The sequence below is a fragment of the Molossus molossus genome, unplaced genomic scaffold (assembly GCF_014108415.1).
Source record: "Molossus molossus isolate mMolMol1 unplaced genomic scaffold, mMolMol1.p scaffold_m16_p_2, whole genome shotgun sequence".
Taxonomy (NCBI): domain Eukaryota; kingdom Metazoa; phylum Chordata; class Mammalia; order Chiroptera; family Molossidae; genus Molossus; species Molossus molossus.
This window is the reverse complement of record NW_023425355.1, coordinates 110,057,121-110,074,700: the sequence shown is the minus strand read 5'-3', so window position 1 is coordinate 110,074,700 and position 17,580 is coordinate 110,057,121. Positions and strand designations below refer to the sequence as shown.

Sequence of the window (17,580 nt, the reverse complement as noted above, 5' to 3'; positions counted from 1 at the left end):
CTGTAGTCTTAGAATATTTAAACCTCTGGGGTGGGTGGTATGTATGTGTGAAGAATGAACCAGAAAGATTTCTCAAACTCTTCAGCACTCACATCCCTAAATATTTTAGACAAAATACATTTTTATAATACTAAAATTATATACACATGCATATATTCCTAAATTAGCAAGCTAACTTTAGGTATAAAAAGGGCATTAAAATATAAATCCTACATATGTTTGAATTTCTCTCCCAAATTTTTACATGCCCAAGAGTGTGTGTTAGAGGGAGGATGATGTCCTTTCTTCTCACAGCTTTGCTAATTTCAGAAAATAAATATCTTCACTCTAGAGGTTTAAGGATTACTTTGATAAGATAGGTTGCTACAAAGTTTAATTATATAGGTAACAAATGTCAAAAAGATTTCAAAAAATGTTTAATAGAATCACAATGTATTGCTTTGATATAATCTGATCTTATATTGCTATGTATAGCTGTCAAAAGTCATTTTCTTTTTGTGTTGTAATAAATCAAATAATATTGGTTACAAATTACCATAAGATTCTTTTGTATTAATAAATTATACATATAATAAAATGTTTAGTGTTTCTTTAAATGACATTTTTAATAGTGCTGCTACATCAGCAATATAATACGATGTTCTGAAAAACTAAAATGACTAAAACAGATTATGGTCTATGGACTTCAATTCAATGTAAACCTTGTTTCTTTTTTGTTTTTATGACATTATATCCACTGAAATAAACTTGGCAAAATCAGAGCAGGAAATCAAAAGGAGTTGAGCAAAATTGGCATAGTTACTCCACGTCTAAGCCATACACGTCCTTTAGAAATTTAAAATAGTTAACGTATTTTGAAGGAATAGGTGATGGCATCCCAATCCACACATCTTCACATCTCTAGAAAAAAAAAAGGATATCATTAAAATGATATTTCAAAGTGCAGTTTTGTAAATGCCACATTAAATTGTTTCTTGTTATATAAGCTCTTGGCAAAGAGTTATTTTCAAAGCACACATTTCTGTAGTCCACTTTTGGATTATGAGGACTTTGTGCTACACTGGATTCTTATACTCAATTACTCATCCCTCCTTGTATTACAATTATACACCAATTGTCTCTGAGATGTGACTTTGCAACACCTTCCATGGAGTTGATTTTCCTCTCCCTTTGATGTGAGCTTGGCCACCAGACTGACTTTGGCCTATGTAATGTTAGCAGATGTACAAAACAGAGGTCCTAATGTGCTGGCATGATTTAGCTTGGCCTTCTGTGTCTCCACCATAGCCATAAGAAGAACATGACCCTTGAGGCTGCTATTGGTCAGAGTGACACAGGTGGAGCAAGCCAAGCTGGAGCCAAACCCAGCTGACCTACAGGCCCATGAAGAAGAAAAATAAATAGCTGCTGTTATAAACCACTGAAATTGGGGGAGGGGTCTGCTTGTTATGTAGCATTATTGCAGAGATAGCTCCTCTTACACTTTATTAAGAACTCGCTTTAAAAATGAGTCCTTTATTTAAAAAAGCTACTTTATATATACTTCAGATATATGTAGTATGAATATATACACATATTTACTTTTTATATATGATACATATGTGTGTGTATATATATATATGCTAATTTCAAAAAAATAAATACTTTCACTCTAGAGAGTTTTAAGAACTAATTTGATGAGGTAGGCTGCAACAAAATTATATTAGTAATAAACAATGTGTCTAAGAGATTTCAAAAAATCTTGTATAAATAAATCTATACACACAGATATGCACATGAATACTTTTTATTTATGCTGCAATGGTCAATTCATATCAATATCAACAAAGGAGAAAAACCCTATAACTGTGGCTCCTTATATTTCTATTTTCAAGGTTAATTGTTTTTTTATATTTTTATTTTATTTTATTTATTAATTTTTTCTTTTTTAATTTTATTTTTGTTACAGATGTTTCTCCTTTTTTACCCCATTGGCACCCTCCTCCTCATCCCCCCCACCCCATCCCTGGATTTGTTGTCCATGTCTATAAGGTTAATTGTTTTACATTAGAGGTGCTATATGTTGCTAAAGCTAAATTAGAATCCAAAATCACAAGGTATCAAAAAATGCTCCCATTCCGGGAAGATGGCAGCGGGCAGGACCAGAGGAAGGTGAGTGTGTGAGAGAGTAACCTAGTGTGTGAGAGAATGTGACTGGACGTGAAGGTGGACAACCAAACCCGAATAGTGCAGAGACTCAGAGCAGAGGGCTCCTGTGCTGTGGATAGGACCAGCCGGCTACCACAATAAGCAGCTCTTCAAGGCGCTTCTCCTTGTGCCGTGGGGAGGTCTCACCATTTTGGAAGATCCCGGGTCTTCACTGGGAGGAGGCTATGGGAGCAGCCAGGGCTCGGCAACCTGAGCCCGCAACACAGCTGGCACCATCAAACCAGTGGACACTGTGTCAACACAGACCAGTGCACAGTAGTGGAGCTGCTAAGGTGGCTGTGGCTGAAGCCACAGACAGCCGGGAACCCAGCACCATCCCCCACAGTAGCAGCCCAATCAAGTCCAGATATACCACCAGTGACAGAGGCTGGGGACCAGACATCCATCTCTAGACAACAGAAGCACAGATCAGGAGCTGAGACCCATCGCCAAAAAATACAGCAAAAGCTGAGCAGGAGATGAGCCCCATGGGGCAGCAGCACTCCCCAGCCACCAGCAGTGGGACCTGGGGCTCCACAGAGGCCTGTGTAGTCCAGCACTTCACAAGAGCAGTGGGGAAGCCAGAGCCCAAGAGAGACTGATGCAATACAGCTGCCTGCCCACGGGACATGCAGGGTGTGGGGCACCAGAGAGGACTGCGCGAACCAGCAAAAACTGTGTGATCCAGTTACCCTTGAGACATGTGGGGTACTGATACACCAGAGACGCCTGCACGACCCAGCAGCCCATAACATAGGCATAGAGGCAAGTCCCCAAAGGGACTGTGCGATCTAGTTACCCATGGGACCTGCAGGGTATGGGGGCACCTAAGAGGCCTGTGCGACCCAGCTGCGCACAAGATAGGCATAGTGGATGTGAAAATTGAGGCGGAGTGAATAGAAGCTACACAGACAATCTCCCAGGAATTAAAAATAAAATAAAGACAAATCCTCAGAAAAAAGCAACAGAAAAGCAGCAGGACAGGACCATATAACCAGGGACACTGGAAGGATCTGCGGACGTGCAAGAGGGTGGAGGGCTCCGAGCCCACGGACAAGAGCTGTCTTAGTTGTGAGCAGTGTCTTTGGGGAATAAAGACCAAGCGCACTGCACAGCGCAGAGACCCAGGACAGAGTGCTAAAATAGCCACAGCCACTCATCTGGGGGCTACAGCAGAGGGAAGGCAGAGTAGGCTGGAACACTGTGGGGACAACCGGGATTTGGAGGGCACTCAGAGTTTTTGCTGAGTGGCAGCCACAAAAAACTATGGCCAGTGTGCTCCTTCTCAGAAGGGTGGGAAAAAGCAGCAGGCCTCCCTCGGAGATTCTGCCTTTCCCAGGAGAGGCAAAGAAATGCAAATTCAGGCTCATTAACAACCAGCATCTATCCCCCCTCTGGAAATCCTCTTATGCAGAACACCAGGGCTACATTCCAAGGCACTGAGTAACTGAGACTACTAGTCACCAGGAAAAAGCTAGGATAACTGAACCTTTCCTGGGCTTGCAAATCTTCTCAGGAAAGTAAGACTTGACAGTGGTGTTTAACATGGACACCCAGGCCCATCCAAACCCAGTGGAAGGAACAGAACACAACATCCACAGAAAAAAATGGGCAGGTTCCAAAACCCATTGAGATAACCAAAATGGTGAAACAAAGACACAAATCCCAAATGAAAGAACAAGAGAACTCTATCGAGGGTGAGATAAATACAATGTAGTTGGGCAAATTATCAGAGGTAGAATTCAGAGCCATGATCCTCAGGAAGCTCAACAGCATGAGTAAGGACATCAGCACCATGAGTAAAGATATAGAAACAATGAAAACCAACCAAGTGGAAATGAAGAATGACATAACAGAAATTAAGAATACATTGAAAGGACTAACCAGCAGAGTAGAGGAAGCTGAGTACCAGATAAGTGATTTAGAAGACAGGGTAGAAAAAAAATCAACCAATCATAAAACCAAAAAACCAACCAACCAACCAAACAAACAAACAAAACAACAATTAAAAAACAGGAAGATAGCTTAAGAGAACTGTGGGACAACTGGAAAAGTAATAACATTCGCATTATACGAGTCCCCGAAGAGAAAGAAAATGGGCAAGGGTTAGAGAATATATTTGAAGAAATTGTACCAGAAAACTTTCCTAAATTGGTAAAGGAAGAAGGCATTCAAGTTCAAGAAGCACAGAGAGCCCCATGTAAGAAGAAACCAAACAGGCCTACACCAAGACACATAGTAATTAAAATGCCAAAAATTAAAAACAAAGAGAGAATCCTAAAGGCAGCAAGATATAAGCAAGAGGTTACCTACAAAGGAAACCCCATTAGGTTCTCACCTGACTTCTCAACAGTAAAACTACAGGCCAGAAGCGAGTGGCATGAAGCAATCAAGGTCATGAAAAACAAGGATCTGAATCCAAGACTACTCTATCCAGCAAGGCTAACATTCAAAATAGAAGGTCAAATAAAAAGATTTCCAGACAAAAAAGGGCTAAGGGAATATATTAACACCAAACCAGCACTACAAGACATGCTAAAAGACCTGCTCTAATTAGTACAAGAAATAAGAAGAAAAATAGAACCACACTAAACAAAAATGGCAATAAATAAGCACATATCAATTATCACCTTAAATGTGAATGGTTTGACTGCTCCGATAAAAAGACACAGAGTAGGTGACTGGATAAGAAAGCATGACACACATATATGTGGTAAACAAGAGACTCACATGACAACAAAAGACTCAAATAGGTTGAAAGTGAAGGGATGGAAAAAAATCTTTCAAGCAAATGGAAAGTAAAAACAAGCTGGGGTAACAATACTCATATCTGATAAAGTAGATTTCAAAATAAAGACCATAACTAGAGACAAAGAAGGCCACTACATAATATTGAAAGGATCTATCCAACAGAAAGATATAACCTTGGTAAACATATATGCACCCAATATAGAAGCACCAACATATATTAAAAACCTTCTGGAGGACTTTAAAGGAGAAATTGACAGCAATCCAATCATAGTAGGGGACTTCAACACCCCACTGACATAGATCTTCTAGACAAAAAATTAACAGGGAAACACAGACTCTAAATGAAATGCTAGATCAAATGTATTTAATAGGTATCTACAGAGAATTACACCCCAAAAGTGCAGAAATCACATTCTCCTCCAGTGCACATGGGACTTTCTCAAACATAGACAACATGTTAGGACACAAACTAAGACATGCTACAAGACATGAAAGTTCAAGAACATTGAAATCATATCAAGCATCTTCTCAGATCCTAATGGCATGCAACTAGAAATCAACTGCAACGAGAACATTTAAAGACATTTGAAAACATGGAGGTTAAATAGCATGTTACTGAACAATGAATGGTTACCATGGAGATCAAGGAAGAAATTAAAACTTCTTCCTTGAAGATGAACACACAACAACACAAAATCCATGGGATGCAGTGACAGCAGTTCTGAGAGGGAAGTTCATAGCACTACAGGCCTATCTCAAGAAGCAAGAAACATTTCTAACAGAATATCTAACCTCACAACTTAAAGAACTAGAGCAAACAAAAAGAAAACCCAGAGCAAGGAGAAGAAAGACAATAGTAAAGGTCAGAGCAGAAATAAATTACATGGAGATAAAAAAAAAAAAAAACAATTCAAAGAATCAATGAAACAAAAAGCTGGTTCTTTGAAAAGATAAATAAGATTGACAGACCCTTAGCTAGACTCATCAAGAAACAAGGAGAGAAAACCCAAATACACAAAATCAGAAATGAAAGAGGAGAAATAATAACTGACACCACAGAAATACAAAGGATTGTTAACAAATATTATCAACAATTATACCACAAAAAATTCGACAATCTAAGCGAAATGGATTAATTTCTAGAAACACATAGTCTCCCAAAACTTAACCGGAAATACATAGAAAACTTGAAGAGACCAATAACAACAGAAGAAATTAAAGATGTATTCAAGACTCTCCCAGCAAACAAAAGCCCAGGCCTGGACAGCTTCATGGGGGAATTTTATCGAACATTCAAAGAAGAACTAATACCCATTCTCCTCAAATTATTTCAAAAAATTCAAGAAGAAGGAAGACTTCCAAACTTTTATATAAGGCCAGCATAACTCTAATTCCAAAACCAGAAAAAGACACTACAAAGAAAGAAAACTACAGACCAATATCCCTGATGGACATAGATGCCAAAATTCCGAACAAAATACTAACAAATCGAATCCTGCAATACATCACAAAAATTATTCACCATGACCAAATGGGATTGATCCTATGGATGCAAGGCTGCTACAATATTCACAAATCAATAAATGTGATACACCACATAAACAAAATGAAAGCTAAAAATCATATGATCATATCAATAGATGCTGAAAAAGTATTTGACAAAATCCAGCACCCTTTTCTGATAAAAATGCTCACAAATCTGGGACTAGAGGGATCATACCTCAACATAATAAAGGCTATATATGAAAGACCTACAGCCAACATCATATTAAATGGGTAAAATGAAAAGCATTTCCCTTAAGAACAAGAACAAGTCAAGGATGCCCACTTTTGCCACTTTTATTTAACATAGTACTTGAAGTCTTAGCCACAGAAATCAGACAGAATGAAAAAATAAAAGGCATCCAAATGTGAAAGGAAGAATTGAAACTGTCATTATTCGCATATTACATGATATTATATGTAGAAAACCCCAAAGACTCCATCAAAAATTTACTAGACTTAATAAATGAATTTGGCAAAGTGGCAGGATACAAAATTAATGTCAAGAAATCGATAGCATTCTTATACACCAATGATGAACTCACAGAAGAGAAACTAAAAAACAATCCCATTTACCATTGCATCAAAAAATTTAAGATAACTAGAAATAAACTTAACTAAAGAAATAAAGGACCTATTCTCAGAAAATTACAGGTCATTGAAAAAAGAAATAGAGGAAGATATAAAAAAGTGGAAACACATACCTTTTTCATGGATTGGAAGAATTAACATCATTAAAATGTCTATACTATCCAAAGCAATCTAAAGATTCAATGCAATCCCCATCAAAATACCAGCGATATACTTCACAGAACTAGAACTAGTACTACAAAAGTTCATATAGAACCAAAATAGACCCCAAACAGCCACAGCAATCTTAAAAAAGAAGAACAAAGTTGGAAGGATCACATTACCAGATTTCAGGTTACAAAGCGACCGTAATCAAAACAGCCTGGTACTGGCACAAGAACAGACATATAGACCGAACAGTGGAACTGAACAGAGAACCCAGAGATGGACCCAAGGCAATATGCTCAATTAACATTTGACAAAGGTAACAAGAGCATACAGTGGAGTAAAGACAGCCTCTTCAATAAATGGTGTTCAGAAAAGTGGACAGCTACATGCAATAAAATAAAACTAGACCATCAACTTACGCCCTACACAAGAATAAACTCAAAATGGATAAAAGACTTACATATGACTCACAAATCCATAAAAATCCTAGAAGAAACTGTAAGCAACAAAATTTTAGACATTATATGCAGCAGAATTTTCACTGATACATCACCTAAGGCAACAGAAACAAAGGAGAAAATAAACACATGGGACTACATCAAACTCAAAAGCTTCTGCACGGCAAAAGATACAATCATAAAAATGGAAACACAACCCACTGTATGAGAGAGAATAATTGCCAATGATATATCAGATAAAGGATTAATTTCTAATATATAGAGTGCTCATACAACAAAAACAAAAGGAATACAAAGAACCCAATTAAAAAATGGGCAGAGGTACTAAATACCTTTCCAAACAGGAAGTACACATGGCTCAGAAACATATGAAGAAATGCTCAACATCACTAGTCATCAGAGAGATGCAAATTAAAACAACAATGAGGTATCACCTCACACCTGTCAGAATGGTGGCCATCAAAAAATCATCAAACAGCAAGTATTGGCAAGGGTGTAGAAAAAAGGGGACTCTAGTACACTGTTGGTGGGAATGCAGACCGGTGCAGCCACTATGGAAAACACTATGGTGTTACCTTTAAAAATTAAAAATTGAACTTCCATTTGACCCAGTGATCCCACTTCCAGGAATATACCCTAAGAAGCCTGAAATTCCAATCTGGACGAATATATGTACCCCCATTTTTGTAGCAGCACTATTTATAATAGCTATGATCTGGAAACAGCCCAAATGTCCATCAGTAGACGAATGGGTAAAACATCTGTGGTACATATACACAATGGAGTACTATGCAGCTGTAAGAAAGAAAGGTCTGTTATCCTTTGAGACGACATGGAGGGACCTGGAAAGTATTATCCTAAGCAAAACAAGTCAGGCAGAGAAAGACAAATATCACATGATCTCACTTATTTGTGAAATATAATGAACATAACAGTGTGAGGAACTGGGTAGTCCCAGAGACGTGGATGTGGGGTACAGACTGACAAACCTCAGAAGAGGGGGCGGTGGGGGGTCGAGATAAACCACAGAACTCATATGCATGTATGCATGAACAATGGACATGGACAACAAAGGTGGGGACAGGATGGGGGGAGGGGCAAATTTGTATGGGAAAAAGAAGAAACATCTGTAACAAAAATAAATTAGTTAATTTAAAAAAAGAAATAAATAATGGGCAGAAGAAATAAATAGACACCTCTGCAAATATAACATACAATTGGCTAAGAGACATACAAAGAATTGCTCAACATCACTAATCATCAGAGAGATGCAAATTCAAACAACGATGAGGTATCACCTCACAACTGTCAGAATGGCCACCATCAACAAATCATCAAACAACAAGTGTTGGCCAGGGTGTGGAGAAAAGGGGACTCTAGTGCACTGCTTGTGGGAATGCAGACTGGTGCAGCCACTATGGAAAACAATATGGTGTTAACTCAAAAAATTAAAAATTGAATTTCCGTTTGACCCAGTGATCCCACTTCTAGGAATATACCCTAAGAAGCCTGAAACACCAATCAGAAAGAATATATGTACCCCCATGTTTGTAGCAGTAGTATTTACAATACCTAAGATCTGGAAAAAGCCCATATGTCCATCAGTAGACGAATGGATTAAAAAAACTGCGGTTCATATACACAATGGAGTGCTATGCAACTGTAAGAACGAAATATCTCTCATCCTTTGAAACGACATGGAGGGACCTGGAGAGTATCATCCTAAGCGAAATAAGCCAAGCAGCCAAAGACAAATATGATCTCATTTATTTGTGGAATATAATGAACATAACAGTGTGAGGAACTGGGTAGTCCCAGAGACGTGGATGTGGGGTACAGACTGACAAACCTCAGAAGAGGGGGTGGTAGGGGAGAGATAAGCCACAGAACTTATATGCATGTATGCATGAATAATGGACATGGACGACAAAGCTGGGGATAGTGTGGGGAAGGTCGGGGAAGGGGGTATCAGAGGGGGAAAAAGGAGAAACATGTGTAATAAAAATGAATAAATTAATTAAATAAAAATATAAACACCAAATAACAAGGTGTCACAGAAACACAAGTAACGGTTCAATAAATCTGTGATAGAATTGTGGAAGCAATCTGAGTAAGTGATATTTCACTTGTGCCTTAAGGAATGAGGAACAGTTTAGCAGGGAATTAAAGTAATGAATGCTGTATCAAGTATAGGGAACAGCATGAGTAAAAGCCTGGAGACTTAAAAATCGATTTTTTAGAAAGATTAAATAGCCCATTGTGGTTTGAGACACACAGTACAAAGAGGTAGTTGGAAGGAAAAGATAGGGACAAACTTGCAGTCTTCTGTTCTAGTCTATATTTTATGTTGTGGTTAAGGAAAGTCATTGGTGAGTCTCAGCCAGAGATATCTTATTAGAAATTAATTACATAACTTGGATGTATGAAGAATGAAATAAAGGAGAAACATCACTTTTGAGGTTACTGTAATAATCCTGGGGAGAGATGATGGTGTCATAACCAGGGCAGCTGAAACTGGGATGGATGACAGCCACATATGAAAGATTTTGCTACAGTAGAACATACAATACCTGGAAGGTGACTGGTTTGAAGTGGTCATAAAAGAAAGATGTAGTGTTATGGGTTGAATTGTGTCATCTCAAAAAATAAAAAATATGGGTTGAAGTCCTATTATTGCAGTAACCTCCAAGCTTCCGGGTTGGTGAACACATGAAGATTTGGGGAGAGTGGCTTGCCTGGAGAGGTCATGGAAGCTCCTTGCCCTTTCCTAATACCGTGCCCTGTGTACCTCCTCTTCCATCTGGCTCTTCCAAACCAGTAATCTAGTAAGTAAAATGTTTCTCTGAGTTCCATCAGCCACTCTAGCAAATTAATCAAACCCAAGAAGAGGGTTATGGGAACCTGTAACGTACAGCCAGTTGGTTAGATACACAGGTGACAACCTGGATATGCAAATGGTTCTGAAGTGGGGAGGCAGCCTTGTAGGGCTGAGCCATTAACCTGTGGGATCTGAGGCTATCTCTGGGTAAATATTGTCAGAGTTGAGCTGAATTGTAGGACACCTAGTTGGTGTTGAGAATTGCTTGCTATGGGGAAAAAAATCCACACATAAGAATTGTTACCAGAAGTATAGCCATTTCTCGATTTTAGGGAAATCAAATTGGCATCCAAAGGAGGGTAAGAATCAGGAGATAAGACTTAAGAAACTTGAAGGGGAGTGGTATCAATAAAGTAGAAGGAAAATATATCTCTTCATAATTTATGTCCGTAATTGGACCCATCTAAAGGAATCACATGGCCAATTTCTTTGCAAAATAAATAGATCTTTGGTGACATGAGAAATATCCATACTACCACTTCCTAATTGTTCTACTAAATCTGCAAATGTTCCAAACATTATAGTACATTTGACAATTGGGGCAGTGAGTTAAGATATTCTTTGTCTTTACTGACCTTTTATTCATCCTACACTAAAAATGTGAAGAAAACTCCAGAATATATTGTATTCCCAGCAGTGTAAGTAAATTTTAAGTAGAAATGACTGCATAGTAATTTTAAAACAGAAGAGCTCATCCACAGCAGTCCATCCCCAACCCGTTCAAGACAAGGACCATCCTGCCTGTGTTTCTGTAAAGCAGCCCCCTTGATGGTGCATGTTGGAATCTTAAATATTTTTGTGTATCAGGCTCTGTCAGTGCCCTTCTGGATCCCCTCACCCTCTCCACTTGGCTCACACCAGCCTCACTTCCAGCCACCAGCACTTGCATTCCTTCACCTGAGTGCTTTTCTTTGGCCTCTGAGACCCACTTTGGCTGCCCCTATTACATGTCACAAGTGCCTGAAAATTAATTTTCCCCATCCCCCCCTGCAGGAGCAGCCCTAAAATAGTGACTGATGAAATAGTGATGGATGAATACCATAGCTCCCTTGCATTTTGGGTGTGATAATTCTGAGGTACCTGTTGGCCACTTCATCCCTGTTTATCTTAAAGGCATTAAGCTCTAGTCATCCACATTTGTTACTGATTTAATAATATTCCCTATGAACTCCTTCTCTTCCATTTCTCACTTCTCCACTCCCTTACTAGTGCTCTTTTCACTCTCCCGCAAAACTATTTATACTCCGATCCTTGTCTCCAAGTTAGCTTCTAGAGGAAGTGAAACAAAGGCATTATACAATTTTGCATTTATCAAAACTAATACAATGTCTATGAAAGTCACAGCACAGCTTGGAGCAAAGCAACTTTCTGACAAATTGTGAGTGGATCCAGAGTTTCCAATGTGACTTTCAGATAACTCAAGACAGTGCCCAAATTTCAGAAAAAAATTCAATTTAATCTGAATCATAAAGAATATGTGCCACATAGTATTTTATGAAAGAAGGAAGAACTATGAAGTACCTAGTGAAATTCAACCAAAATGCAAAATCATGACTCTAAAATGGCTGAGAATCATTGTTTGCAAGAGGGACCCATGATATATTCCAAGCTGGCTGTCACTAGAGCTACTTCAGATGTCAAACAAGTTGGCAATTGATGACTTGTTCATCAATGGTGAAAAAATATAGCTGCTAATTATAAAATCACACACCCTTGAAATGGGCAGCAAAGATGGCACTAGATGGAAACCCAGTAAATAGCAGCTTCCCAGTAAGAATAGCAAAGCTTTGAGTGAGCTCATGGGCCCTGAATTTATTTGCTATGACATTTTTAAAGGGAATTTAATTGGATTATGTCTCCTTCTAGTTTAAGATTTTCTACTGTAGTACTGGCCACCAGATGCTTGAGGGAAAATGATTAGGAGCCAATTAAATTCCACGCTTCACTGAAACGAGGTTATTTTTATTCCTCCCAAATGTAAGGCTGATAGAGTCATGTTAGTGACTTCACCCTCTAACATGCTACACCCCTCCACTCTCTCAAAAAAGAACATTTCTATAGGAAATATCTATGAATTCGTGGAAAAATCCACTAGTGTGTATGGAATTAAAATTGTGGTTTTATTGGATTTTCTCCCTTGTAATAGGTTGACATGACCTTGGAAATAATAAAATTAAGTTGACAAATAAAAACAGTTAACTTTCAATAAATCAAATTAAAATTAATTTTGGAAAGATAGTTCACAAATACTTGTCAAGATAGTCAAGAGCATTCTAATGACATAAGGAAAAGCTCATACATCAAGCCAGGAGATCTGCTTATATTCCTATACATTTCTGTCTTTACTATAATGACAGTATTTCACAATTGCTTCCCTCTGCCCCAGACAAAGCTTCAATGAAGCTGTCATCTGTATGAGTGTAGCTAAAACACGGGTGTAACTTCTAAGCAAGAAACCTTTTCTTAAAACTGCATTACAGGGCAAGTATAGTTTTCAAGGACACACTGATTTTTTTGAGCTTTAGTGACAGACATATATATATAATTCAAGTAGACATCATTCAACGCTTTAAAGCAAAGTGGATTTCAGCAGTATTGTTTCCTACTAGGTTATTGCTTTGTGTTAGGTAATCAGTATATGTTTACCAGTTATTTAAAAAATCTAATGAGAATGATCAATAATCTTTTATTTCAACTGTTAAATTCAACCTCAAATATTAGAAATAACCATTTATTAAAGTGTTGGCACTAGCCCCTAACTATATAATCTGTACCTTTAGGAATGCTTTTAAGTCTCGGATTTTTACCTATACATTGGGAATGACACATTCTCACAAGGTTGTTGGGATAATAAAATATCACAGATTATTCTGCCCTCTAAATATCAAAAGGAGATCCTCAACAAGTGGGGTGCCCAAAGATGCATCCCAAGATATACCCAACTGTCCCCTACTCCCAACTGCCAAAGTTATATATCATCCTATGTGACACAAGAGCTTTAGGGCCATTTGCTAATGCTTCTTCAGTTCCAGTGCTCAAAAAATGAAGCCACATCCAATTTTTCTCATAAACATCCAAAGATAAGACGCCAGACATCCAGTGCAACTTATAAAGTTTATATGAGGACAGATTTAGTGTTATTTTTGTAAATGTGATGTCTGAGATTAACCAGACTGATTCTTAACAGTGGGATCTATTTTTCCAGTTTTATAGCTACCATCTGTAAGCAAGCACTATAGAATGGAAATGGGGTCTCCAGGCTGTGACAGGGCCAGGGAAAAATGCTAAGACCATAGTCACATAATGGAGTGACAGTTAAATTCTAGCCCCAATAGCTCATCATGGGCTGCTGTGTGGGCCAGTCAGAGGCCTGGACAAGGGAGCTCCTGAGAATCCAGGCTGTAGGTCAGTCAACAGTCATGGTGGGTGACAGCTTACACACACCCATTTAAGAAAAATTTCACCAAAGGGCTAAAGGACAATTAAAGCTGGCATAGCCACAATCACAACCCTATTTGTAAATTTTGATAATTTGTTGTTGGGCCCCCGTCCTATTAGCTGAGACCACCTAACCAGTCTTGATATCCAGCAGTCCAAGCCAGGAGTTGTTAGTCTAGATCTGGCCATATACTTTGGCTGAGGGGTTTATTCACCTGAACCTAAGTCTTTATTCTGGTAATAGGCTGTGCTGGGTCACTCTCTATTTTCCCTTCAAGATTCATTTTCTGTCCTGCCTCTTTCACTGAGCTCTCTGCACTGAGAGTCCAACCCCTATAGATTGCATCATTTCCTGAGTTTCCTTGCTCTGTTGATTTTGGGTGGGTCCAGCAAATGGAAATTAGTAACAGATCAGGGTATTGATTCCACTTCCCCTTCCTCTACTCCCTCCCTGCCTGGCCATGGTTTGTCTGTGGCTACACTCCTCTAATTTATGCCATACTCTAGCTTTCCCACTGGGTTCCAATAATGCTACCCACTCATCTCTGCTTCTCTAGACTTAGGGATGGTAAAGCCTTCCCACTCTTGCTAATTCCCTGAGTGTTCCACTGCCTTCACTGGTTCCTTTAACCCTACCGACACCTGTGTCAATAGTCCCTGTCAATAGTCCCTTCATTAGGTCCATATCCCTGATCCCTTTGAGTGTATTGTATGTGTATTTCCTGATAGACCTCACTGGTATACTGACTTGGCTTATTCTGTCTGCTGAGCAGGGCTGAAGGCTTGGTTCAAGCCTGCTGACTAGCCTCTGATTGCTGAATAATACTAACTTCAGGAGTTCCCACCACTGTGCTCCCTGTTTCGGAGAGACACCTCCTGAAACTCCCTCATGCCCTGACCCTCCAATCCCATGTTTGGTGTACCAGACCACCCTCCTACACAGCTTCTGGTTGGCTGACAACTGTGGATCCTGTTCCTCTTTTTTGACCCCTCCCTGCTTACCTCATGCACTTCAATTAATCAGGCTACACTGGGAAGGTATCCCAAATCCCCATCCCTACCACTCATTCCATCCATTAACACTGATGCAAACAGAACTGGTGTTGAATCTAGTACCTAGCTTTCATCAACTGAGAATTCCCATTTCATTTCTCAGTAAGATCTTGAGTTCAGGGATGAGATCCTCTTGAGGATAACATTCAGCCCAGGAGTAAAGAAAACCAGGTTCTAAGTGGTGTCTGATGCCAGTAACTTCTAGAGAACTATTCATGGCATCTCTGGAACTTCAGTAGAGCCAGCCTGACTAACTCATATACTGAAGGAAGCATACAGCTGGGCAACTTCAAGCCTCCACATAGGACCTCAACTTGCCATTCCTTGTTCTCAAAAGAACTTGAATCTTGTCACATAACACTCAGGGGTGGGCGACTTTCACAGCCTTGTGGGTCTTGTCCTAAAGTCCTACATGTAACTTTTTGGCTATGGCAGACTCTCTAAATGTTGGCAATACCCAAAGCTCTAAGTGAGAGTTTTTTTCTGACAAAATAGGATACATGGACCTATATATCTGTTCCAACTCCTCCACAGCTTCTTGTGACGTAACTACTCCCCTGTGAGTTCCCTGCCACAGTGCAATATTAGATGAAAATTGAGGAGTACAGGTGGGAAGGAGACTGTGCCACACTGCCAAGAGTCCAGGTGATACCAAGAGCAATCAACAAGGGCTTCAAGAGTGGTTGATTGCCAAGCTATAATACACCATACAGAATCCCCATGAGGAAGGAGTTGATGGCCCGACTGCTGGGAGTCCCTTTCAGGGACTGCCTCAGCTACAGAGCTATCTCAGCTGCAAAGAACTATACTGTCCAAGGTCATACCTCTTCCTAAACCAACTCATAGGGACAAAGACCAGGCCATTATAGACTAACTCAGGACAACTCTGAAAGGTCATTCTAGTTCCAGAGCTCCTTGTGGGCTGGTCAAGGCTGTCTTTGGGCCTGCATTACATCTCAACTTGTCCTTCTGCCCATTCCTGTGCCCTGCCCTGCCCTGCCCTGCCCTGCCCTGCCCTGCCCTTCCCTTCCCTTCCCTTCCCTTCCCTTCCCTTCCCTTCCCTTCCCTTCCCTCCCCTCCCCTCCCCTCCCCTCCCCTCCCCCACTCCCCTCCCCTCCCCTCCCCTCCCCTCCCTTCCCCTCCCTTCCCTTCCCTTCCCTTCCCTTCCCTTCCCTTCCCTTCCCTTGGTACTAATCCCGAGGACACTCCCTAATAAACTTCCTGCACGTTAGACTCCAATTACTTCCTGGAGAATCCAACCTGTGAGAGGCTCTGACCCAGAGCATTTCAGGAAATTAAATATTAACATTGAAACACACTTACATGGTTCAGGAGATACTATACTTTTAACTACTGATTCTACTGTATGAGCTATGCAATATTATGCTGAACCTATTCACACTAAATGTTTTCACATGGGCTTACAGACTCACTGATAACATCCCCAAGCTATCTTACATCCTCTTTATGAAACAGTAACAAACACAGGAGTATGAGAGTGCTGAAGACTCTGGAATCTAGTTAAGTCCTCATTATAGGTTAAAGTGATCAGGTACCACTTTATACCTATGTTCTTTTGTTTTTCTTTAACTGGCTGAAAAGAAATGTCCCCTTCCAGATGTCTTCCTTAGATTCCACCATTTTGGGTCGGTGAGCAGAACTGGTAAGAGATCCTAAGAGTGAAGTTCTTCTCATCACAAATGAGTAACAACTGGAAGAACCTGCTGTTGAAACACAGGCCTTTTCAGATGCAACATTCTTGTTCTGTCACTGTTCTCTTAACCTTTAAGGATAGAATCACTGATCTTAGCCTTGGAAGCTGAATGCTTAAGACCCAGCCCCCTGACTTGAGGAAGTAACAAACCTCCATTTTACAAAAAAATTATAATAGCTAACATTGAAGCCCTTACTCTGGCACAGATATTGTGATAAATGTCTCACATGTATATACTCAATTATCACAACCACCCTAAAGGAAGTACTATTTTTATCTCCATTTTGAGAAGGGGAAACCTTAAAGGTTGAGTAATTTGCACACAGTCTACCCTGTTAGTCAATAATTGAGCTAAGAATTTGAACTCAGTTTCACATTCCAGACTTTCTGCTCCAACTGCCTCCCTAAAGTACCTGAGCTCCAAGGCTCATTAACTGTCCTAGTTGACAGAGTAGGTAAGAGATAAAATGGGGGAGGAGTGGTTAAAAGGAGAATGGATCGCTGAGCTTCCCACACAGTGACTCCTCTTTCAGTGTGGAAAGAGATAATTTTATGGGTCCTTAAATCAATTTAGTGGGTCACAAACTAAATTCAAAAGAGAGAAATAAAGGAAGGAGAGGAGAGAAAAGAAAAGAAAGGGAAAGATAAAGGAAAGCATGAGATAAAGAAAAGATCATACCGCACCACATTTAGTTAGAATAGTATTGGTTCATGAAACTTTTGCTCCACTGTATATGTGCCTGCTGATTTGCTACAAAAAAATGTCTTTCTTACTGTGAGTTATAGTACCAAAAGAATTAAATTTTATTCAAACTCAATAG

At 39.6% G+C, this 17,580-nt stretch overlaps 1 protein-coding gene across 1 annotated transcript in view; it reads right to left on the bottom strand.

The window, feature by feature from the left end:
- Nucleotides 1-798: 798 nt before the first annotated feature.
- EFHC2 (EF-hand domain containing 2) overlaps nucleotides 799-17,580 on the bottom strand; it is a 226,214-nt gene continuing 209,432 nt past the window's right edge. Inside the window, exon 14 of the mRNA XM_036271414.1 lies at nucleotides 799-900. Within this exon, the coding sequence (XP_036127307.1) occupies nucleotides 799-900 (102 nt within the window). The remainder of the gene's footprint in view (nucleotides 901-17,580) is intronic.